Raw genomic sequence first — 25,442 nt, forward strand, 5'->3', positions numbered from 1 at the left:
TGTTGAATGGTGTTTCTACTGTTTATGGGCGGTCGTATCGTTTACCATCAGGCAAGCGGCAAGCTCGTCTCGTCATTCAAAGCAATAAAAAAATAATATATAGTTATTCGAAAACGAAGACCCGACACTTGAGAGTGATTCACCAGGGTGAGTCAGTCGCGCCGACTTTCAAACCTACGCTCATCTACAGCCCCCTTGTTTATTGCACGAAGGGAGGGTGATATTTTACGTACACTTAGTACTTTTGGACGTGTGGGGTTGCATTAATTTACTAAAATTATCGATTTTTTTAAAATGATTAATAACTTCGACTACCCCGGCGTAGATATATTATTGTACTGCAGTGCTCTAGGCTCGATACCCAAGCCGGGCAGTGATATTAGAGTTTACTACTCAGTAGTAATTGTCCTATTAGCTACAGTACTTATCTGCTCATTTTTAACTATAATTATTACTATAAGTGAAGGCTTATAGTTGGCCATCATTCGTCTAGTTTAGTGTTATTTAGGTTTGTATAGCTGTAAGTCTTCCATACCTTAAATAAATAAAATAAAATAATAGGGAGACTGGAATTTGTGCTCGATATGGCGATAAACTTGCCCTCTAACATGGGACGGGATACGCGTGTCGGAAACTGTGTGCTCCAGTTGCGCCTCTGCCTATTCCTTCGGAGATAAAAGGCGTGAGTGTGTGCGATCAAAAACCTATATTATGTAACTGTTATTATAAACCACAGTAATTTAAATTTCCTATCTATAATGTCAGCCTAAAATCTGCTTATATTTGAGATACGTTTACTTCTTCACACAGGAAAGATTTGTAGTGTAATCAAGCCCATTGTATTTATACAAGTTGAGTAAAATATTGGGACAATTGCACTGTTACTTTTAAAAGGTCTAATCTCAAGTAAGAGTGGAGCATTCGTGCAAAACATCTACGTCAATTATAGGCGGGAATAAGCAGATTTACAAATAATATCTATAAAAAAAAAAACAATGTTATATCTTTAACACCCAAAATGTTCCCAATTTAATTATCTATCTAACAGGTGTATTTCAGTTGCAAATTTAAATAATTTGTAGGAGTTAAGATACTCCGAATCAACGATTTCAGTAGTATTTTCATTATAAAATTAATTAAACAATATCTATTTTTAAAACATTAAACAACCAAAGTAAACATATTATTGTTGATATTTTTTTGTTCTGTATGTATTCGAATTGCTTCTAAAAATGCGCACCGTTTTGCCGGGAACACCGCTTAAAATTGTTTTGCTGGAAAAAATATCTAAATACACACGAAGCAAATCTGCCATAACCTTCCAAGTAAAGGCCGGGCGCACTTTTTTTAAATTACCTCCATTTTAAGTTCAAGGAATTCGTGATTTAATAATTCGCGTGCCACGTTCACAGTGACATCTGAGGTCGCGCATAATGTGTTTTAGTTGGTTTCAGTACTTTTTGTCCGTTACTAACTTCCTTCAGTTAATTTTCTTTCTCGCTGTTTACATTACCATATGCCTAGAAATATACACGCGAATAAAACTCTTGTTTCGATTATGTTATGGGTTGTATTCGTTTGTTTGCATGTGACCTATCCACCTATCTCGTACATATTTATTTCGCAGTTTGTTTCGTGTGGTAAACCTTGTTTTCGTTACTGTCTACGACTTGTCTCATTACCATAAACATTTTGAGCCTTGCCATCAGCTCCAGAATGGATAAATCATATTTAATGCCGTTTAGCTTTTTATCAGATATCCGACCAATGTTATTATGTATCTTAATCCAATAGTGCGCTCGGTCCTCACACTGAATGCACGGCCACGCGGGGACATTTGTCGCGGTCCTAGGCACACAGTCAAGTGTGTATATGTCGTGGTTATAAATTTATATTAAGTCTCTAAGAGCTCGCGAAAATTTCCCCACCCTTCCGCCCATCCTAGAGTTCCCATCGTTCCGTCACTCTTTTCCCCAAAATTCCGTCCCAATCTGTAACGGGTTCCTAGAGTTGCTAAGCCGGGGATTCCAGTATCCCGTTGGCAGGTTTACCAGGGTACAGACTACCAGGGCTCCTACTCTAAAAAAAAGAAATTTTAATATTTATATGAGGATTATGTATGGCAATGGATTTCGAAAGGCTTGGACGTGATGTTACTTAATTTTCAACTCTTAATTGTCTACTTCCAAAGTGTTTTTAAAATGGTGAACTAAAGAAGCATTTCAACCTCAAGTATACGGACTTTCTAAACTACAAAAGTCAGATGTAACGCATCACGGTTAAAAATGAAATGAAAGGGTCCAATCATATGAGCTGGTAGACTAGACTATCTCCCGCTTTGCTATGGAGGGAAGTGGGCAATTGATATTTCCAACTCCTCCCTATCTTTCTATTTGATTAATTTCGTTGCAGGATAAAGACAGATTAGTGTTCGCCGAGCTTCACTGCTCGGTGTCATACAATACGTGCCACTGCTGATCCTGGCTTACAGGAGTTGTAGTGGTGGGTGTGAGGGCGGGAAAGTCTCATAAACTCTCAAGCCTTATATAAGAAAAAAATAATAAATTAAAATTCTTGACACGTTTTAAATTTCAGAGGATTCCTCAAAACCAACTGAAGACTGATTCAGAACCCACACCCATTCACGTTATGAAATATCTATTTTTTATTTTCGTTTTGTACTTTTGTTTCGACATGTTTACAAATTGAATACAAATGCAAATCTTTACAAATTGACGCGGAAATGTCCAACTTTTATATTGAAAATCAATTGTGCTTTTGCATGATTCGTAATCGAGAGCTACTTTCAAGTATTTACACAATATTTTACCCGCTGGAAAATTTATTTTGTTGGCAGTAAAGGGTAAAAATAATCAGCCATTTTAAATTTCTTAAGGAATATTTCAATGTTTCAAGTAATTTTTCTTTGACATTTATCGTATTAGATTGTACCTACTCATTTTATTATCATTTATTTAAGAGCATAGATTAGGATGTGCCTTTTTTATTTGGTCGGCTTATACATTAGTCGCATTTACTCACAATTTGTGACACAGGCCCCAAGTATTATTATTTCTAAACTGAAATAAGACTAATATGTTTACCATTAAAGTAAGATAGGAAGCGAGCTCAACGCTATTTCAGGAAATTCAATAAATCGTGTGATTTGGACCCAAAACTAACAAATTCAACTGCCCACACTGAAATCAAAGAGAGAACTTCACATCTCACAGCTCAAGCATTAGAGTGTAAAATCTAAAGTTTCTGAAAACGTGGCGAAGGGACCATATAACCAGATCCCTGCCGGCTTTTCTTTCATAATTTATGTCAAACCTAATTATATTTTTTTTGAGGTGCTGTCGTTATCACCGGGCTACCCTGCGAACGGTGTACAAGCGATCCCCCGGCTTAGCAACCACGGAAGTCCCTGTTAGCATTTCGTAAGCCCTACCGTTATCACCGAGAGTGCCAACGGACGGTACGCTGGCGACCCACGGCTATCCGGTCTCCGGGCCTGGGAGGAAGAAGGGAGGGGCTAGGATGAAGGAAGAGAAGAGGAAGGAAAAGGAGCTATCTCAAGATAGTTGAAGGGTAGAGGTAAGGGAAATGTTCGCGTACTCTTATAGGCCTCAATGTGTATTTAGCAACCATGAGGAATACACACTGAACTACGTGCCTAGGGTCGCGGCAAATGTTCCCCCATGCATGGGCGTGCATTTGATGTGGAGACCTATCTTTAGAAAGATATGCAGACCGTATATATGCATATTAGTACTTGTTGTGTTAGTTATTCCGTGTTGTGGCTCACGGCGCAACACAGCATTATGCTGAGCTGGCCACCTAATTGTCACATCGAAGGCGTGTAACGTTCCATTAATTTGTTTAATGATTAATGATTAAGCATGTTTTATGTTTAATCTTATACACTTTTTATGTATTGCATGCTTCAGTTGTGACAATAAAAACGTTTTTTCTTTCTTTCTGTCTACTTAAATGTTGTGTCGGGTTCCTTTCGGAAAATTTCACACTTCGGCACTGCTCTGAAAACTATGTGCTGACGCTGACCGCCTTTTCGACTTCAATCTACAAATAAGAACAATCGATTGAACACAATTTGTTTCAACGATACCTCACATTAATAATGTAAGAAGGCCGTCCTTACTCGTACTATGATTACCTTGCGATGAACTACATGTCTAGTTTCAAACATTGTACTAGTACAATGGTAACACTATCGTGTGGGACATGGCTGAACGAAAACTTGTCGTCCATGACCGGGTACAATAATAGGGCTGCTGCCCGACTCCCACAGAGTATAACGATATTTGTTTTAGTTTTTTTATGCGTTCAGGTTCTGTGGTTCGTGGAAGTTTCCGATATTCGAATATTGATATTTTTTGAGTACAAATTTGAAATTTCTAAAAACAAAAGACATTGCAAATAAAAAAGATTACGAAAAAAATAATCTATTTCCAACAGATTCAAAATGATATAGTATCTATTTGACATATTATTCAATATTTTATTTAAATGTCCAATGTTTAGTTGGGTTTATGCGGCCTCGAAAATTTGAGTGACGGCCTTAACAATAATAACTAGTTATTTCGATGTCCCTCTGTAACTGCTTGACTATAGATTTTTAAACTGTTGACATTATTGTTTCGTATAATAATTAATTGTTAAAATAGTGTTAGGTAGTCCTTATTCAAACGTTGCCAAGTTTTTTTGTTGTACGGACAGCAAAGTAACTCCACTAAATGTGATTTAAAGTTTTTTTACCTTTATGGCTTCGCAGTTTATTTGCATTTAGCCAATGTCAAGTTATTGATTTTAAGTTATCGATTGACGAGGAATAATCACTCGCTAGTCTTCACAATATTTTTCCCGACAAAGTTTGTGTTTTGTCTTTGATTTCAAAATTCGAAAATCGAACATTATAAATTATCTTGAAATTGCTCAGGTATACACTAGATTTTAAACTACGAAAATAGGAATTAATAAACTACATGATAGTGATTTAAAATATAATAAAAATTAAATTTAAGTAAAAAATCTATCGAAATGTAAATTTATTAAATAATCGGCGCTAACATATATTTTTACCACATGGAATAAACAATTATTGAATACTTTTTAGCTAATAATATTGTTATAGTATAGGTTAGTAATGAACTTGCCCTAAAAGTTGTAATATACCAACAAGTCAATACCGTAATCGAATTACGAAACAATAAACAAACCACGATTTCTACAAACACGCAAGGTGTCCAATAACCCATTATGATAATTGCTTTTTGAGTAAATAATAATACGATTTATTCATCTGTGTTTATAAAAGCACAAAATGTTTTGGCATGGACTTAGATGTTCTCAAAATGGAATATAGGTTTAATAATTTGAAGTTTAGTTGGAATATGGTGTGTGCGTGAATATTTCTAACTGAAAGTGAGATGTTGCTACGACGAATTTTCCTATAGTAGTAGTGGCATTTTATTTTTGTATTTAAACCAATTTTTTTTACGTCTAAGGTTTGAAGATAAGTATATGGTTTCATTTAGTAACGCAATGTTGAAATGACTGTATTTCTTTAACCTCTAATATAGTATAGTGTTATCGAAGTTGCAATTCATGTGCAACAAGTGATTTATAGTATAGAGTATACCTATACTTTCACATTTTATCATGAATTTGGAACACAGACGGATGCGTGTAACATAGTTATACATAATAAAATGAGCTGTCATAACAAAGCAAGATTTATATTAGCAAGAAAACTTGCAGAAATTTACTTGCGCAAGTAATTTTTACCGCATAAACTATCACAGCTAGCTGACTTCTGCAACGTTTTTTAGTTTGGATGACTTGCGGCAAGTCGCTAATGAATAGAATTATTGAAATATACCGCTGATGAATATGCATCTGGAAGTTTTTGCGCGATATATCGCCGCAAGAGCTTGCTCGTCTTAACTTAGTATTAAATTTAGAAACTGAAATTAAGTGTCAAAAACTCTTTGATGTACTAAATTTTTGATCTACGACAATATTCTACTTACATTTTATTTAATTGAGGTCCATGGAAACGTCAGTATCATTAACATATTCTTGTTTTAAATTAGTTTATTTTTTGAATTGATTACTTTATGTATTAAACTCATTAGTTTAACTTCAGGAAAACAAGAAAAAACGCAAAATGTATATAGGTATTTCACGTACAAACACTCCTAGATGCCATAAACATCGTAGAAACTAGTTCTAACAGATATAAATCCTCATTAATTAAATCTTAGTGACCATAGCCAATCTCGACCTATAACAAAGAAGCTCCAAGCAATATTTCAACTAGGCGACATGCAAAACATAACGAGGGTTTTACTGCGGCGCGCGGACTTCGCTCCAAGCATGCAAGGGAATAAATTAACACAGAGTTCACACAACAATCTTGAAAACTTATTTATTATAATTACAATTCATTTACCGTAATTAGAGGCTTTTATTTTTTAGATTTCTTTTTTGTAATTAGTATGTTTTAGGATTAAAATGTTTTGTTCGGTTTTCTGCTCAGTATCAGACCGGAGTCTGGAACTTGTGACCTATATAGCGAAAGGATCGCTTCTATTACATGACACGGAACACACATGTGGAATAGCGATTGCCCTAGTTGCACCCCTGCCTAGTGCCTACCTCTTCGGGGATAAGGGCGTGTGGTGATGATAATACATATTTATGCACGCCCACACATGATGAGAATCGCGTGCCAAACGCAAAGACTGGCGAGAGAGAGACAGTAGTGATGTGCCAACTCGGGATAAACACAACTCGAGCTAACTCGAGTTGAAATTCACGTAACTCGAGTTAACTGGGTAAAATGAAACTGAGTAATGATTTGTTTTGGGTTATTTTACAAATGTAATGACTCACCAGGTGAATTTAAATAAAAAAGGAATGTATTTATGCATCATGTATTTCTGTTTTATGTATTTAAGATTAAATCTTCGTAACATAAATAAGGTAAGTATTTAAACTCGAGTTAAAGCTAATTCAACTCGAGTTGACACATCTATAAGAGATAGAAACACCATGAAGTTTGAATACAATTACACGGAACTGAACAATGAGATCATTTTGGGATATGAGGCTTATAATATCCAGTAAATACACCGACTGCTATGATCTCTGAACACAATAATATTTTCATATTGCTGGACTACACGTAGGGCTATGCAGCGCTACCTTATTATAACTGAAATAGTAATAGTAAATGACTTCATAAAAAAATCAATAAGCTCCACTTATAGTTTCCAAAGGAAACACTCATTTCATCAGCAGACACTAAAAAGGCCGGCATAATTGTATCGACTGGCGATGGGTAATCATTCATTCAGGTCAGTCAACACTCCGGACCCTGCTCCGTACAATAGGGTCTATTTTCCCAGCCCCTTAAAAACTACTAGGCTCTTTCTTTACCTGTAAATAAGGTTCCTTTTAAGCCTAGTTTAAAATAAGAATTGACCCGAGACAGCATCAAGTCTGCGGGTAGTTCAGTATCTATTAAAAGAACTAAAATCAATTCTGAACACAACACTACGAATGTTGGTGTGATTCATAAATATTTGTTCCAAGTTCGATTACTTACATATGAAGATAGTGCAAAACCGCGTAACTGGCATTGGTAAATACTGCGTAAGTGACAAAACATGTCAGGAAACAGCTAAAACTGAAGGTGCTGCTGTTTTCTAAGACAGTGTCCCCAACATAACCGCCCAGTCGCTCTAATGAAGGCTGGGCGGTAGTCATAAGGCACTTTCTTCGCGAAAACAAAAACAAAACAAATAAAAAAGGTTTCATACGTTTATGCGAATGTTGACATTAAAATTAAACTAATTTATTTTTTTGAAGACTGCCTCGGTGGCGTAGTTGTATTGCACGTCCGGTACAATAGCGCTCTGAGGTCCTGGGTTCGAATCCCGGGTCGGGCAAAGTGATATTTGGGTTTTTCTGCTCAGTATCAGCTCGTAGTCTGGAATTTGTGCCCGATATGGCGATAGGCTCGCCCCCTATCACATCATGGGACGGAACATATCTACTTGGCGAAAAGTGGGTGCCCTAGTTGCGCCTCTGCATACCCCTTCGGGGATAAAATGCGTGATGTTATGTATGTATTATGTATTTTTTTGAAAAAAAAAACTACAATAATTAAAACCGCGATAAAATCCGAAAAATAGTTAAATAAAAAGTAAACGGTGTTAAAACCATAGTGGCACACATAAGTGTGTCGCGTTCTGGGATTAGCCTGTGTATGTCTAGTTCCATCAGGCCGGCATAATTGTGTCGACTGTCGAGGAGTAATCATTTCTCGTCAGTCGACATTCTATTGGGCCCCACTCCATTTACCATCAGGAGCATTGGGGTCACAATGCCGTGCTCGTAAAAAAAACTTGTACAAACAAAAAGAAATACGTGTATTTTGAACCTTATTACCATTGACGTATATTCTATAGACACGATCGTCCATATAAACTATTTGTTCAAAATCTGGAGTTATAACTAAAGTTCGCTGCAGCGCTAAAACATCAATCGTATAACCAAACTTTTAAAGCATGCAGTAGTAAAGCGCTTTAAATAGAGTATGAGTAAAATGACAGTACCGGATTGCATTTGCAGTACACTTCAGGTGTACACAGTGAGTGTTCGGAACGCCAGATCTAATACGTAGTACATATATATCGATGCCAATTAATAATTTTATGTTCGCATACATTATAACTATAAAGGTCATTAATGCACCCTGACGTGTTTTTAAAAACACACAATATGTTTGGAGTGACTGTCTGCCATGCAGACGAAAGGCTTTAGAGGCACCGCGCTGACATGCAAAATACATTGGTGTACTTTTTTTTTAATCTTTAATGTAGAAGCTTAGAGACTTTTAATCCACAAGATTATGCCAGCCTCATTGTATCGCTAAAACTAATTTAACAGAAAAGGAACATTTTATGTTCTTTTTAGCTTGCTATTAGTGTACTTATATTTACACGAATATTATAAATAAAAAAAGAGAATTTGTTACGAACTTTTTTTAATTATCCAGCGACAAGGTCACGGGTCGAAGACCTTAGCAATAGTCATTTTTAATTTGTAATTAATCTAATCAGTGTTTTGTCTAGAATTGTCCAATTAATTATTCTAACGAAGGAGGATAAGCAAGATAGTCATTTAAAACACTAATAAATAAAGATTTTTGGTATTATAATGACATAGGTAATATTTTTTTTTAAGTTAATATACAATCATGAACCAAAAAAAATTACATAACTAACCAAACACACTCTTGTATGCTATTAGCGGATTTGTACTACAAACCGCAATTTCCTAGGTTCGATTTCCGGATCAACAATTACATGCGAAAGTTTAAAAATACGAAACTAAAATACCTTTTTCGACGTAAATGTTATATTCAATTTCTTCTTCATATTTCGAATTCACATAACTAAACCACTGTAAAACAATATCGCAACACGAAACACGACCTTATCTATTTGGTACCAAAAATATGTCAATTCACTATGGGACCAAACACAACACTACCGCACCGCGTCAGCCGTCAATCCAAACTAATATAATGCCGCGAATCAAAAGAACAGACAAACATCAGTTCAACCAGTGTCGACAAACAATTAACCTGTTCATTAGTAAACAAGGGCACGCTCCAATTGGGAACAGTAGGCTCTCTTTAATAATGAACACTATTTCATCCAATTATTTTAATAAAACTTTTTTTTGGATTTTATCGTGGTTCTTTTATATCATAATTTTCTCCCGACGTTTCGAAGACTTTGCAGCCTTCATGGTCACGGGGAGATGAAGGAGGGGCTCAAAACATAATTTTATTTAAATGTCTTACATTCGCGTAAACATAAATTATTTTTTTAATGGTTGTATAATTATTATCAGCAAACATTTTGAACACACTACCGCTTGGTGATGGATTTTGTTAGACGTAAGTATACCTATACTTCTATAGGTATAGCGCATATGAGAGCCTGCTTGGATAGGTACCAGCGCCATGTCTATTTCTGCTGCCGAGCTATATTATGCTTCGGTCTGAATTATAGTCAGTGTAATTATTGAGCTTGGAAACATAGTCTTACTTATAAACTTGTTTTAGCGAAGGTGGTTAAGAATTGAATAGCTGTCAAAAACATCACGGGTTCCTAGTTTAAACCTTATTAAGAAGCAAGATGGCGGGTTTTTACAGCTGATCGAGAGTAAATTTGTGTTTCAACTAAGCATAGCTTTGCGATTTTTTTATAAGTAAAACTGTTAATATCTAGTGTCCCACGTTGAAGAGCGTATACCAATAGCTTACCACCAGGAAGCGATTCTATTACGGGAGAATTTCCAGAGGCATTTGTACACTAGCGGAAATAATTAAAAAATCAAATCAATATATTGATTAAATGGTGACATTAATTAGCCGACAATGCTATGATTTTTAAAATAATAAAATAAATAACTTAAAGTGAACATTCCGAGTTTTATTTGGAATCAAAGATAGCACTTATGAGACGGTTGTAAAAAGTTTGATCCCAACAAATTACATAAATATGTATATAAATTCAATATGTAAATCTATTTTTTTATAATTTTTTATCTGTACAAAAACTATGGGAGCCAAGACGCGTGTATAATAAATATTCAAACGACCTGCATTTATCTATCGGTGAAGAAAGTTTTGATTACATTAATTTCGTGAACACAAATTTTTAATCGACTTTTAAAAAAGAAGGTTATCAATTCAAGTGTTTCTATTTTGTTTGTATCTAGACGGATTTTAAATCAAATTGATGCAAGGACCGTAAAACTCTATTTAGAAAAAGGACTATCTCGGTATACTTGTTATTCATATGTGGTATGATTACGACTTTGTATGATTGTGACTTTGTTTTTCTATCTTAAAAAATACTGTCACTGCTCGGAGTCAGGAAGATGTAATCCCGTCCCTCGGAAAGCACGTAAAGCCGTTGGTCCTATCTGATCTCTCTCCGGTCATGTCGGATTGCCGTCTCACCGGACTATGAGAGTGAAGGAATATAGTGCACCTGTGTATTGTGCACAAACTTGTGCACTATAATATCTCCGCGTGGCTGATCTTCGTTGAGTTTAACCGACGTGACCGAAATTCAGCAAGATTCATTCATTTCGAAAACCATTTTTTTCATATGAATGATAAAACGGACAAGTCGCTTGGCCGAAGGTAGGCAACCCAGATAATGACGGGTCTTTTTTATACTTGCACGTAAAACTGAAACCACTACACCTGGTGTCTAGATTTATTATCGCAGACGAAAGAAGGAATCATATACATATTTCTTTTTAACTATTGTAACTAGCAAAGAATTCAGATTTTTTGATAATTTTATTACAGCAATACAACCAACGAAACTCAGGAGTGATTGCCAGCATTAGGCAAAGGAATTATAATTTTCATTAAAACATTTGCGAGTATTAATCCTTTTATCTATCAGTCATTATAACTTAATCGAAATTTTAAAGACAACGACCTGTGAGGTGACAAACAATCAGGTAACAATTCACCGTTTCAAATTGACAAATAACTGTTAAAAATCACACTGTCATGTGGGACGAAAGATGAGACATAAATTGTATCTATTAGTTGCCTGTCTACCCCTTGGGGGATAAATGCGTGATAATGTGTGTGTGTGAATAAATTTGTTTCGATCTGTGAAACTAGTGGCTGTATAAGTTTCTTTAGGTTACAAATTGTATTTTTTACACCCAACGTAGCCGTAGTCCGAGAAACAAATGTTTTCCTTTATCGCCGCATACACGAACTTCGTGAAACATTAATGAGAAGCCGCCGCAAGCCGTCTCACACTTGACCGACTTTATAATCCATTTTAATCTACCAAAAAGCACTTTATCACGTTCAATTAACGACCTACCAATATTTTCTTTGTTTACCTTCGCTATAAGATTATGAGTCTGGCTTGGAGGATGTTTGTTAATTTATGTCTTACTGATAATAGGGTAGACGGCACAGTTGTTGACAGGCAATAGGTCCGCATATCATTTAATTTAATTTATTAAATAACGCATTATCATATCTGTGTCTTTAAACATAAGGTAGAGAATTGAATACCGTATTTTTTTAATAATGTATAATTTTACAGCAACCTTGTTTAGTCAGTATTTTAAATCACTAGTTTCAGATTAATCCAAAAATAAAACAATCAAAATAGTTTTTTTTAATATGGGCAGGGCAAAGTGGCCTTACTACACCTGAAAGTAAGTGCAGTTGGAACCAATAGAAAGTCGACTGACGAGAGATGATTACACCTCGACAGTCGACACAATTATGACCTGTTGAAACCGGATATACACGGACTGATCCCGGAACGCGACACACTTACGTGGACCACTATGGCGGGTTTTAACACCTTGTGTACGGTGGTCGCTGTCCAGGAGGATATGAAATATATCCTACCATTAGTCATATATGATAATGTCAAACAAATTTTATTCTGATTAGTCAATTTTCGCCGTCGGTTGAAATATAACCATTTGAATGGTTAATTGTTTACTGGTAAGACAAGTCCGTCTTACCAGTGAACTTCGAGTGGCGAATTGAATCGAATCGAATTGAATCGAACTCCAAACGGATTTGAGTAATAAAAAGAGTAAATTTGTGTTTACTGTTAGAGAATACGTAAACAAATCTAACACACCATTTTATGTATATTTAATATATTCCGTGGCCCTCCGCGTAACACGAAAGCCCGTGAAACCGTACGACAGACAGTGGGTCACACTATATATTATTTATAAATACGTTACCAATACATTCTATGAATCATTGATTAAATTCCGATAACTTTTTAATCAATAATCAACTTACCGGTGCCGTCTGATTATACATATCTTGTAAATAAAACAATTGAAAGTCTTAAACAGTGATTTTTGCAATATTTTGTGCAATAAACAAAACAGTAGACGTGATTACAACAGTGAGTTTGCATTATGGAACGAATTGAGTTTCTAAAGCGTTTAATGCGTTGCTACAGTAAAATAAAATATCATATCGTAAATCGTAACACATTCTCAAACAAGTATTACGATATGTTTGCGTTCGCACTCATGAATATAGTGTATTGTCCAACGAATTATTTTAAAATTGTCAATATATCCAACATTTTTAATAATACGTACATTACTTAATTTTTTATCTAAACGTTTTAAATCGTCAGTGCGAACTTCAATAAAGAAAATTAAAACGTGATCAAAGCGACATTGCATGGTGTCCAGCAATGGGGGCGCTCTCCTAACGCGTACAGCTGTGCTCGCCCTTTGTACCGACCGTACTATTTACGGCCTATGAACATACACAATTCGGTGCGTTGACATCCAGATAAAACATACGGTGCATCGTCTGGTAAACGTTGTGCGAGTTAGAGGCGTATTATTTCGACTTTGTTGTATAGATATATGGGTATATAGTTTAGGAGTTCTTTGGTATATGTATTAGAGTGTGGAATAAGATGAAAATAAATAAATAAATTGTATTTACTTGTTTGAGATGTAAATATATATGATGACGTAGAGGTATCAGCGCGATTTTGCGGCGACATATAGTTAGAAATATAATGTTATGTAATATGGCACAAATTATGTTACCTATATAAAATATTTAGACAACACATAATTTAAATTTATGCTGTACATACGACATAGATCTATGTTGCTACTAAAATACAACATGCACAAAGATGCATCATGCACTAATCTCGCACAACATATACCGGACAATCAACTAACTACGTCTTACTAAGTTACGATTATCGTAGGGCTCCTCCTGAGCGACAGTGGGGGAGTGTATGAGAGGGTCGCAGTCCCCTGGCTCCTCGCGGCCCTCAGTCCTCCGTTCCGTACGGAGCGTGCGGACACCGCACGCGTCACATCTCATTTCTACACATACTTGTCACTGCGGACTGTCAACAAAGTCCTCAGGTTTTTATGTACGGTTTGTTATAGTTCAAATTTGTTTGAGGAGTGGGATTGCCAATTAATATTTCAAAAAATACTCTAATATACATATAATTGAGGGTTTACCTCAAATCAAATGGAGCCTAAAACATATCTGTCACTTCAAATGTTTAATTATTGAAAGCCCTTTGTTCTTTTATTTTATAAAGCCAATATACACATGATATTTAGTAATATAATAAATCATAGAAGATACAGTTGTTGTTCAAATACTATTAAAATTATTTCCTAGAACTTGTATTAAATAAATTATAATAAGAATTTAAAAACTATTTCTGAAATAACTTGTATCATAAATAGACAATATATTTATTGATTAATGATAACACTAAGGTAGATGTACATACCGGACTTTGTTATCAGCTGATAAATTTTGTATCTTAATTGGTATTGTTTGTCAATTAATGAGAATCCTGTGTTGATAGAACTTTTTATTGATTAGATAAAGCCATCCATTGACAGATGTTAAAATTTTGTATATATTGGCTTTATATTCTGATTAATTTGAAGTCAAAAAGTCTTAAAAATTATTAATTAATTGGTGCTAGATGTAACAAAAAAAATATAAATATTACTTTATTAGAATAATTTACCAGAGGGTAGTATGAATTTGTATCAATTTATGTATGTGAAATAATAAGCCATAAGGGCCAATCTGTTCCAAATAGTGCATTTAACAATACAATCTATCTACACAGGATGTAATAACAATATGGATGCAATATTAATACTTTCTAACTCCATACACTAAGTGAAAAGTAATACCTCATTATCACTATCTATTAGAGAAGTTTGTTCCATGAAAAAGTTTATAAAAATCACCAACTATAAAAAGTTTCAAACACCAACACACAGTAAACTAATAAAGTTGTCTACGTCAATTAGTTGAGAGATAATCGGGTACTGCACGAGCATAGAACGATATAAAACTAAAGATCGGCTGCCAAACGGACAAGAGTACCATTGTATGCAAATCAAATCACTTGACCATTAGCGAAAATAATAACGATAACACGTAACAACGCATGAATAATGCGACGCCATGTGACCTATTGCGATACCAATGTAGGAAAATATTAAATAATAAAAATATCCACTTACTTCTATTATTTGGCTTCCGTGTTAGGAAGATGAATTCCATAGAATTTTGCCGCCGAATCAAATGATCAGCTCCATTGTTTGCAAACTGTCGACGTAGCGCTTATCGATAATTAGTATTGCGTGCGAGATAGTAATAGAAATGCTGAAATTCACAAATAAAATTAACAATAACCCCAATGTGCTTTTATTAGTTTTGACAAATTTGACATTTAACGAACCATTGACAAACTCTTTTTTTTTAAGTTTAAGTGCTTGATAGAGATGAAACAAAATCCATAAATTATAGAAGAATATAGACAATTGAAAAGTACCGATTTTTTATATTCGGATTTTCATAATGTTGCATCATGAATGTCATGAAAATAACAACGCTACAACACCTTATACAACACTATTTAAAAAAAAGTACTTCAACACGTCACCCTGGTGTGTTGTCAATTTACTAAAGAAAATAAAGTTTTTGATGTTATTTGAGAAAATAAAGTATAAAACAAAATGGTAAATAGAATAAAGTCTCATCACAACTAGACCCGTGTATATAAAGTGAAAATATATCTTTAGCGAAAGTGACTTTTTGTAACCCTTACATTCCGGCGAATGTTTATTGTATTCAAGCAATTCTTTTCGTATTTCAGGTGCTCATAGCTGCTACAGTATGCACAAAGTCAGGGAAAGGTATTCTATTTTATATCTCCAACACAATTATTGTGCTAAAACATGATCTTATGTCGATAATTCTACAATTGTGTATACGGTTTCAGCGCTTGTATCTCGTCAGTTTGTGGAGATGACGAAGGCTCGTATCGAGGGATTGCTGGCGGCATTCCCCAAGCTCATGACTGGTGGACGTCAGCATACATTTGTGGAGACTGAATCCGTGAGGTAACCTTTTGAAATCTTATAAGACTTGCAAAACATCATGGTGAAGTAATACTTACTTACATCAACAGAGAAAGTCATTTATAATTTATATTGGATACCAAAAAATTAAAACTGAATTTACAGGCTACAATCTAAATAATCCATTATCTTAAATATTATTGTATAAATCTATTTGTGTGTACTAGAGATAACATATTTTTTGTAGGAAAGTAAGCTGGATTATGTTTATAGATATGTGTACCAACCGCTGGACAAGCTGTACATGCTGCTGATCACCACCAAGGCCAGTAACATCCTCGAGGATCTGGAGACACTGCGCCTCTTCAGTAGAGTGGTATGAGATTCATAAACAATAAATATAGGATATTCAAAAATAATGATTATATTAATTTGTGTCCTGACTCAATTTTAAATGTTATTTATACATTTGTACAATGTTATATTGGGAAGTGTTAGTCTCTAAAGTTTTGTAAATTATTGATATTTTTGTCTATTGAAAACTCTATAAGAGTATTCTTAAATTAAATGTACATAATGAAATAGTTTTTATAAAATAATTTAACAAAATTGTGTCATCTGTCCGTTTTGTTTGTTTTAATACATTCATTCTCCCAATTATTATAAAGAACTAATTAACCCGTCATGACTTGTCAAACAGCTACGCGTGTGACGGAAAAATAACCTTATTATGTAGTATATAAGGTTATAATCCCGTGACACACGCAAATGTCATGTAGCTGTCTTGGCTCGCCGGCGAGCCACGAGAGACCAAGAGTTAAGATAAGCAAAAAAGAAACAAATGAGACAGATTTGTAATAGTATTTCGTAAAACTATCTTGGTACATTTATTTATTTTGAGGAACACATATAAAATGATTCTCATAGTATTATCAAAGTGAATATCAGCTGTCAGAGTGATAATGTCTCTAGGTGCCAGAGTACTGCACTCAGCTGACTGAAGCGGAGGTGATGAACCAAGCATTCAATTTACTCTTCGCTTTTGATGAAATTGTCGCGCTTGGATACAGGGAGAGTGTCAACTTGGCACAGGTATGTAGTCATTATATTAGTTGTAATTTGAGTTTTGGATAGATTCATGGAAGTGTATTAATGGAAGTTGTTTCAAGACAATATATATATTAATATTATAATGTGGCAAAGTTTGTTTGTCTGAATGAAGAGTAAGCTCAGAAATTACTAAAATTTACATTACTTCCCAGGCAATAAGTAGTTTTTACTGCAGGAAAATATTTATATTTGAAAAAATATATATGGTTGGAGCTCTAGGGAAAAGTTTGTGTACTATATCTTATTTGTATTTTTATGATATTTGCCTACTTCTAAACTAGGTTGGTGTAATGAATATGTCTTGAAAATGTATATACCTTCAAGCATGCAATGCAATAAAATTTTTAAATCATGAAAATTTGTTATATTGAGTCATAATTCCGTAGTAATAAACATTTGTTTATGTAATAAAAATGGTAATTGAAAATAGATTTTAGTGAGCATTAGCTGTTAAATATTTACTTTTCCAGGTACGCTCATGTGTTGAGATGGACTCGCATGAAGAAAAGATCTACCAAGCTGTGAGACAGGTGGGTTATTTAATAAAATATTATTATGCATTTCCAAAAATCATTTCTAAGTGTTTACGTACTTTACAACAGCAGCTTATATGCAGAAATGTCACACTCCCACACTCTATTTGTAATAGTATTAGAAGAAGATATTCAGTTTTAATCAGTGTAGGAATTACGGGACAGGGTCGAACCAAATACCTGATAACCATGTTAACTAATAAACTATCTTACCAACAAAATTGTTGAAAGGAGTTTTTTTTTTGGTCCCACCTAGTTTCCGTCTCTGGTTAACGTTATGTCGAGTATGTATATAGTAATGATATTGTGTGTACAGACGCAGGAGCGCGAGGCGGCCAACCGCATGCGCGAGCGCGCCAAGGAGCTGCAGCGAGAACGACTCGAGGCCGCCAAGCGAGGCGCTCCGCCGCGGTCACAGATGGCGTTCGGTAACCAACACTACAGTCTTATTTACATGCACCGGCGGCCTTACGGGAGCTCGCGCGGTGCCTCGGCGGACCTTATTTACAATTTTACCGACGAAACTTAAAACCGTGGTACTTTTTTTTGCTGTTGTCTGGGCCTCGCTTTGTTTAGGGCCGCCACTGCATCAATGTACATGATTTTGTTTGTTGTTTTTTAGATACTGCATTCTAGTCTAGAATGAGAATGGCACTAGTTTCCAAGTAGAGTAACTTTGCCATGCATGTGAAAGTAAAAAAAAACATGCGCTATCAGCCATAATGACGCAAGAGCTGCTAAGTCGGTTGTAATAATATATACAGTGAATACGACAAATAATTTAATCATTGTAACAATTAAGAGTTCAATTTTTTTTTCACATAACGACAAATATAATCTTTTTGGGCAGTTATTAATTTATCAATCAAAGTTCATTTTCTCCGGACAATTTTGATAATCGCGATATTAATAATATTGAATAATTTTATGGTACAGGTAGCGGCGGTTTCGGCAGCTCGTCGATGTCCTCCTCAAGCCCCACCGAACCCTTGATCGAGAAGACCATCAGCACGCCCGCTAGAGACACGTATGTACTCACAAACTACCGCTAGTTGCATTGTTGTTGATAAAATAGAGCATGCGCAAGAGTCGAGAGTGTGGTTGGTATGGTCGCCTCGCGTCTTCTGACCCCAGTAGTTGCATTAATAATAATAATAATAATAATATCAGCCCTGTATTATATACTTGCCCACTGCTGAGCACGGGCCTCCTCTACTACTGAGAGGGATTAAGGCCTTAGTCCATCACGCTGGCCTAGTGCGGATTGGTAGACTTCACACACCTTCGAAATTCCTATAGAGAACTACTCAGATGTGCAGGTTTCCTCACGATGTTTTCCTTCACCGTTAAAGCGAACGATAAATTCACAAAGAATACACACATGATTTTTAGAAAAGTCATAGGTGTGTGCCCTTGGGATTTGAACCTGCGGACATTGGTCTTGGCAGTCCGTTCCACACCCAACTAGGCTATCGCCGCTTTTTAGTAATTGTAGTTGCATTGTTATTGACAAAATAGGACACTGTGCGTGCGCGAGATTCGACGAGATTGTAGTGGGATTGGTCGCCTCGTGTTCTTTAACCCCAGAAAAGAAGATGAGGCTAGGCCACCCACACTCACCTCGCCTTGCCTCGAGAGTGTGAAAGCGGAGTCAATCTTAACATCTAATATGTTACAGTGACAAGCACAATGTAGTGCTTTGTAATTCAATGGATGGTTTGGATGCTACCTAAACTCCATGTTGACTAGCGAGGAAGACGGCTTTATTTTTTCATACCACAGACACTACTTTGTATAAAACTGATAGTTGACATTTAGTATTTAATACAGATTATGTTACATATGGTGTTGCCACTGTTTATAAATTCTCGAGCTGCATATCATCAGGCGAGCGACTTGTGACTCTCAAGTCTATCTAGTATGTAATTATTACTATAATTTGTTCCCCAGTCGTCCAGTAGGCAGATCTGCGATGAAGCTGGGCTCCCGTGGGACAGACACGGAGTCGTTCGTGTCGCGCCTGCGCAGTGAAGGCGACCCCGGGGCGGTCGCCGCGCCGGTCGCCAGGGTGGACAGCAAGCCCGTACCGGCTGATCATAAGGAGTGAGTATGAAATTTAGAAGTTTTCTTTGTATATGTGCAATTATAGATGGACAAAATTTAAGAATGAGAATATATATGAGAAATATATGTATCTGGATAATATTTTATGAAGTTGCAGTTTCATGATTTTGCTAAAAATGTTTAATTACTTTTTTTAGTTTTAAAATATTCGTACCTAGTGTACAGTCAACATGTATTATGTGATATTTTAAAGTGTTTTTTATCATAATTTTATTTTAGTGTGCATCTACGCTTTGAGGAGCGTTTGAATTTGGTAGCTGGAAGAGATGGCGACATACAAAGCTTCGAACTATCTGGTGAGTGAATGCAATGCCTTATAAATGAGTATATGTCACTTTTGAGTGACACATAAGCGTTTATTCCCTATTTCTAGAATATATGTCAAATATTTAATTTCCCCTACTAATAGTTGCGGCCCGCGTGCCGACGAATACGGTAATAGTTAGATTGTTAATTCGCTACGCGCATCCATAAGCGATGATGTCTCATCCTCTCAGTGACCGTCCTAAGCCGAGGTTCGTAACCCGTTAGTGTGTTGCCCTCAGCATGGTCGGTCAACTTTCAAGAGTTGCAAGCGCCTAATGTGCTCACACAAAAGTCCGGTGTGTTATATAAGCCAGCCCTTACCAAGCTAACAAACTTAGGGTCATGTTCAAAAAGATATTTAGTGATTTTAATAATGTTATACAGGAATACAACTTCATGTTCAATAGGATTAACAATTTTTTAATGATAACAGGTCTGCTAACACTGCGCATAAGCAACGAGCAGTACGGCCGCATCCACGTGCACGTCGACAACAAGGACTCCAGACCGCTGCAGTTGCAAGTATGTTTGATCATTATTGAGTTAATCCATTGGCCTGAAATTAACTAGATTGGTGTTATATTTATATCAAGTGTCATAGATTTGTTTATTAATTATACTGTTACACAAGGAAATGATGTTAAAATTTTAAATAAAAAATGTAGGTTGGTGGCATTTAAAAATTAAAATTAAATGTTTGAAGATGATGAAGATTGAAAAGACTTTAAGACTTCTATCCACAAATGTTCCACATAGAACTTGCCACAGTAATTTCAACTAAACGAAACTGGGGCGTTGATACCGCATTCCACACGTTATTTTGACAGTACATAAGAAGCGCGTGACGTACCCAAACGTTTTTATACACACACACAACATCACGCATTTTATCCCCGAAGGGGTATGCAGACGCGCAACCATGGCACCCACTTTTCGCCAAGTGTGTTCCGTCCCATGATGTGATAGGGGGCGAGCCTATCGCCATATCGGGCACAAATTCCAGACTCCGGGCTGATACTGAGCAGAAAAACCCAAATATCACTTTGCCCGACCCGGGATTCGAACCCAGGACCTCAGAGCGCTGCCGTACCGCGCATGCAGTACAACTACGCCATCGAGGCAGTCAACGTTTTTATGACAATTTAAATTGGCATATAGAGTACAATTCCACGCAAATTTCACAAAATAAGACAACACTGCCCTATTTAATGGCTACGATGTTATAGAGAATAATCCACATATTGCAACGAATCCGTTGAATATCTAACATTATTAACCGTGTATGCATTTTATACATTTATTTTTGTTGTTTTTTTACTGGCACGCCAAAGTGCCCCCCTGTGCATCTGATGGTAAGTATGTGTGTGTAGAAAGATAAATGGTATAAATAAAGTCCCTGCTTGTTATACAGACGCATCCGAACGTGGACAAAGAGGCGTTCCGTTCGCAAGGCGTGATCGGACTGAAGCAGGCGCAGCGCCCGTTCCCGCTGCACAGCGACGTCGGCGTGCTGAAATGGAGACTCGCTGCGGCTAATGATGACAAACTCGCTCCAATCTCCGGTATGTATTTATTTAACACGCATCAAAATTAAGTTAACAATGGAGAGACTGTTTGCGACTGACGTAGTTTTTGGTAAAATATAGCATGGTGAAAATTATTTTAAACTAATATAAGTAGTGAGGTCACTGACTGTATTGAAAATTCACGCAGTATATAAAGCATAAACGAATATATGTCACCTAGACATTTTATTTTAAACTAGCTTCCGCCCGCAGCTTCGCCCGCGTGGATTTCGGGTTTCAAAAATGGAGAAGGTGCTCAATTTGTCGGGATGTTTTTTTAATTTATGGTGGTATGCAGGTGGTCCGATTGTCCGGTCAGGGTCTGATGATGGGATCCTGGTGAAATCGAAGGAACTTTTAACCATTAAGGTTGCACACGAATTGACGGAAGCTTAAAAAATGGAGTAACTTCTCCCGTTTTTCCAACATTTTCCATCACTGCTATGCTCTTATTAATTGTAGCGTGATGAAAAGTATACTATAACCAGCTCAGGAGTATGAAAAGTAATTGTACCAAGTTAAGTTAAAATCCGTCGAGTAGTTTTTGTTTCTATAACGGTTATACAGACAGACAGACAAAAATTTTACTAATTGCATTTTTGGCATCAGTGTCGATCCCTAATCACCCCCAGTTACTTTGGAAATATATTTCATGTACAGAATTGACCTCTCTACAGATTTATTATAAGTATAGATATGCAAAAGTAGCTCAAAAATTGTCCATAACGAAAACATGCATTTTAAAGTAAGACAAAAGAAATAATATCGTGAACCCAACCAAATAACTAATGATATATTAAATTTTGTGACTGTTCAATTTAGTCGGGTCCGCGATATCACTTTTGTTGAGTTTCAGAACGCGACATTACATTATTATATTCTGTGCTCCAACGCACACTGCTTTGATGTTAGGAACACACCTACATTGCTTAGACAACAGTGAACTTTATACAATAGCAATAAAGCTCAAATTGACTCTACGTATTAGTTAGAAAACGTTTGTATGGGAAATAGAAAAATGCTGTTTTGAGGATTTTCCCGGCAATTATTCGAATTTTTCTCACCTTTTAAACCTTCCCTAGACCTCCACGAATAATTCAAGACCAAGATAAGATAAATCCGTTCAGCCGTTCTCGAGTTTTAGCGAGACTAACGAACAGCAATTCATTTTTATATATATAGATAAATCGATACATGTCATTTACGTTAGTCTTAGCCAATCTACATGATCATATTTAACATATAAATAAATAATTGATACCTTAGTTTATTTATCTAATAAATACATATATGTCACATTATAATCGTTTACATGTCACTTGTGTAGTGAACTGCTGGCCGTCGGATGGCGCCGGCGGCGGCTGCGACGTCAACATCGAGTACGAGCTCGAACAGGACCACCTCACGCTCAGCGACGTCAACATACACATACCGCTGCCGTTAGTACTAACTTTATTCACATTGTACACCACTGGCGAAGGATGAAATCTTTCAAATGGTAACCAGAGGCAAAAAAATCTTTGGTTAACATATTATAATAGATAACAAAAACTGAGATAAATGTAATTAAAAGGGAAGCCGGTAGGAATTAGGTTGTTTGGACGCTTCGCCACCGTTTTACACGTATGTCACGCATCTCCAAAGGGGTAGGTAAAAATACTCCTAGTGTACCCAATTTTTCGTCCCTACTTCTATATTTGTTAGTTCTTTTTGTGACAGCCATCATCCAATTCTCTTCATGTTATAGTATTGACAGTGTCATTTTATTCATATTGATTTTGTTCGCAACTTATACTTTTTTATTTTTCATCTATGGTTAGATTAACTGATAATAAAGTGTTGTTTTCTAGAAGACATTATATAGTTTAATTTATTAAAGCAATTTCAAAATGACCATGAATAATAATATATATTTTTTCCATGCAGAACGGGTAACAGTTCAGTGGTGGTGCATCAGTGGGAGGGTAGCTACTCGCAGAAAGGTCGCCAGCTCATATGGAGCATACCGATCGTTAACAAGCAACAGAAAACCGGCAGCCTTGAGTTCACGTGAGTATACTCATCGAGCCGTTATTAAATCTAATCTGTTAATCAGTATTGATGTTATCGATAAAGTTTGATTGACTTGATTATAAATGACATTTGAAATAATACATACTTCCAATTAAACTACATATATGCTTTATAAGATTTGCCTTATCCTGAATTATATTAGAGCATAAAATGTTTTAATGATTTGATTCAGACATATGTCTAAGCGTATTCTAATACCATAATCAAATATATGCACCAGCACATTATAAAACATATATATTATCTTATCAGGGTAACACCGGCCATACCGAACGACTTCTTCCCTCTGACCGTGACGTGGACATCAGACACCTCCCTGGCGCTTCTGACCGCCACCAAAGTCACACAAGCTGAGGACGGCTCGCCAGTCGACTTCTCGCAGGAGATCAGCTTCCATCCCGACAAATATGAGATTGTATAAATATAGATGAGTGTTTTTGGCGTTACCAGGTATAAAGGCGTATTAGTAACATGAACTTGTGGGCATAATATCGCGACGTTCGCCTTTCACATTTGTATGCCACTAAGTAAGGAGAGGTGAGCTTGAAGGCGCATATATTGGTGGGGAAATAACTTCTGTGAGTGTGGCTACTCTAACGTACAAATACATCCGCGACGTGCTAGTGTGCTCAAGTTGTTTGTTCGGCAATCAACTGATATCGTTATGGCTGGAAGTTAGTCACTTCACTATAACACCTACCCTACTGTTTCTCGACGCCGGTTTTCCGTAATGTCGACCGTATCGTCTTTGATTTAAGGCGCATTTAATTTTAAATTATGTCTATCACTCCACCAATTACATTGCCCACACGCATCTACGTCATATAGACGTCACAAAAACACCGCTCGCTCCACAGCCATTCACTCATATACTTCACTTTCTTTTTAATTTTTATACTACGATGACATTACGCGCGTATTGTAAAAGGAATTATAGAACCAGTTTACTAAATTTCTAATTTTTCTTTTGTTCATCCCGAACAGTTCCTTTCGTGACTAACTTCGGACTATATCTAAAGATTGGCGACAGTTATTTTCGTATAAGATTATTCTCGAAATAACTTGAGACTTCCTTTTATAAAAAGTATAAGGTCTTTCCGAAGTGTTATACTGGTAACGCCAATGTATTATACAACCAAAATTACATTTTGATTATTTTTACTTTAAGTATAGGTTTAAAAATAACATTCTCTTATTATTTTGTGAGATGGAGGTGCATTAAACATATATTTATACCTTAAACACAAATGGCACAGTAGTAGTTTTAAATAGATATATGTGGACATTAAAATAGAGGGATAAAAATGCCATGGAGTCTGCTGTTATCATATGAAATTACATAAAAAGTTTTAAATTACTTGTATTTATTTATATTTTTCGGAGTTCTTTATATTTGCTGTCACATTCCTCAGGCGGTATTAAACATTTTAATGATTATGTATGTAGATAATCTTATATTTAAGTTAATTTACTTTTACATACAATATATCATGCCATTCAAATAATTATAATGACATATAAACTAGTAATCGGATTGTTATTGCAATAATTTGTTGTTAGTAAATGCGCTATTATTAGAAAATAATTTGATAATGGTAAATAACCATTTGTGAACTTTTGTTATAAACGTTGCCACCGCCAGTGACATATATCCGGCATGACATGTACTAGTTTATATGTCGCCCTTGAAAATTGTATAATTCTTGTAAATCAATAAAAATATACAATA

The 25,442-nt window shown here is 35.8% G+C and overlaps 2 protein-coding genes across 6 annotated transcripts in view; one reads left to right on the forward strand and one right to left on the reverse strand.

Moving 5' to 3' along the window:
• Nucleotides 1–15,382, reverse strand: part of LOC115450871 (deubiquitinase DESI2) — a 28,226-nt gene extending 12,844 nt beyond the window's left edge. For 2 of the 5 annotated variants that reach the window (XR_005112131.1, XM_030179008.2), the window contains exons 1-2: nucleotides 15,163–15,382; nucleotides 13,844–14,006 (exon numbers count right to left, since the gene is read on the reverse strand). Coding sequence is in view for 3 of the 5 variants with exons in the window: in XM_030179008.2 (XP_030034868.2) it covers nucleotides 13,844–13,981 (138 nt within the window). In the remaining 2 variants the exon portion in view is untranslated. Of the gene's footprint in view, nucleotides 1–9,431; nucleotides 9,622–13,843; nucleotides 14,007–14,826; nucleotides 15,122–15,162 lie in introns of those variants that run through there. The other 3 variants (XM_030179013.2, XM_030179012.2, XM_030179010.2) reach the window with 3 other exon arrangements.
• A 126-nt stretch (nucleotides 15,383–15,508) lies between these two features.
• On the forward strand, nucleotides 15,509–25,155 carry LOC115450872 (coatomer subunit delta). Its single transcript, XM_030179015.2, has 15 exons — nucleotides 15,509–15,660; nucleotides 15,798–15,837; nucleotides 15,924–16,044; nucleotides 16,276–16,378; nucleotides 16,975–17,094; nucleotides 17,583–17,642; nucleotides 17,962–18,073; nucleotides 18,582–18,672; nucleotides 19,596–19,748; nucleotides 19,989–20,065; nucleotides 20,509–20,597; nucleotides 21,487–21,637; nucleotides 22,968–23,079; nucleotides 23,567–23,689; nucleotides 23,966–25,155. Exons 1-15 carry the CDS (start codon nucleotides 15,658–15,660, stop codon nucleotides 24,132–24,134), a joined length of 1,524 nt encoding a protein of 507 aa, XP_030034875.1. The 5' UTR covers nucleotides 15,509–15,657; the 3' UTR covers nucleotides 24,135–25,155.
• The last annotated feature ends 287 nt before the right edge of the window (nucleotides 25,156–25,442 follow it).

Source organism: Manduca sexta, chromosome 2 (assembly GCF_014839805.1).
Source record: "Manduca sexta isolate Smith_Timp_Sample1 chromosome 2, JHU_Msex_v1.0, whole genome shotgun sequence".
NCBI classification, from domain to species: Eukaryota; Metazoa; Arthropoda; class Insecta; order Lepidoptera; family Sphingidae; genus Manduca; species Manduca sexta.

Bases quoted from the DNA above. Each gene is read 5' to 3' on its own strand.
- LOC115450872 (XM_030179015.2), top strand. The intron at 17,643-17,961 runs GTGGGTTATTTA...TTGTGTGTACAG, and splicing joins TCTACCAAGCTGTGAGACAG to ACGCAGGAGCGCGAGGCGGC. The intron at 23,690-23,965 runs GTGAGTATACTC...TTATCTTATCAG, and splicing joins ACCGGCAGCCTTGAGTTCAC to GGTAACACCGGCCATACCGA.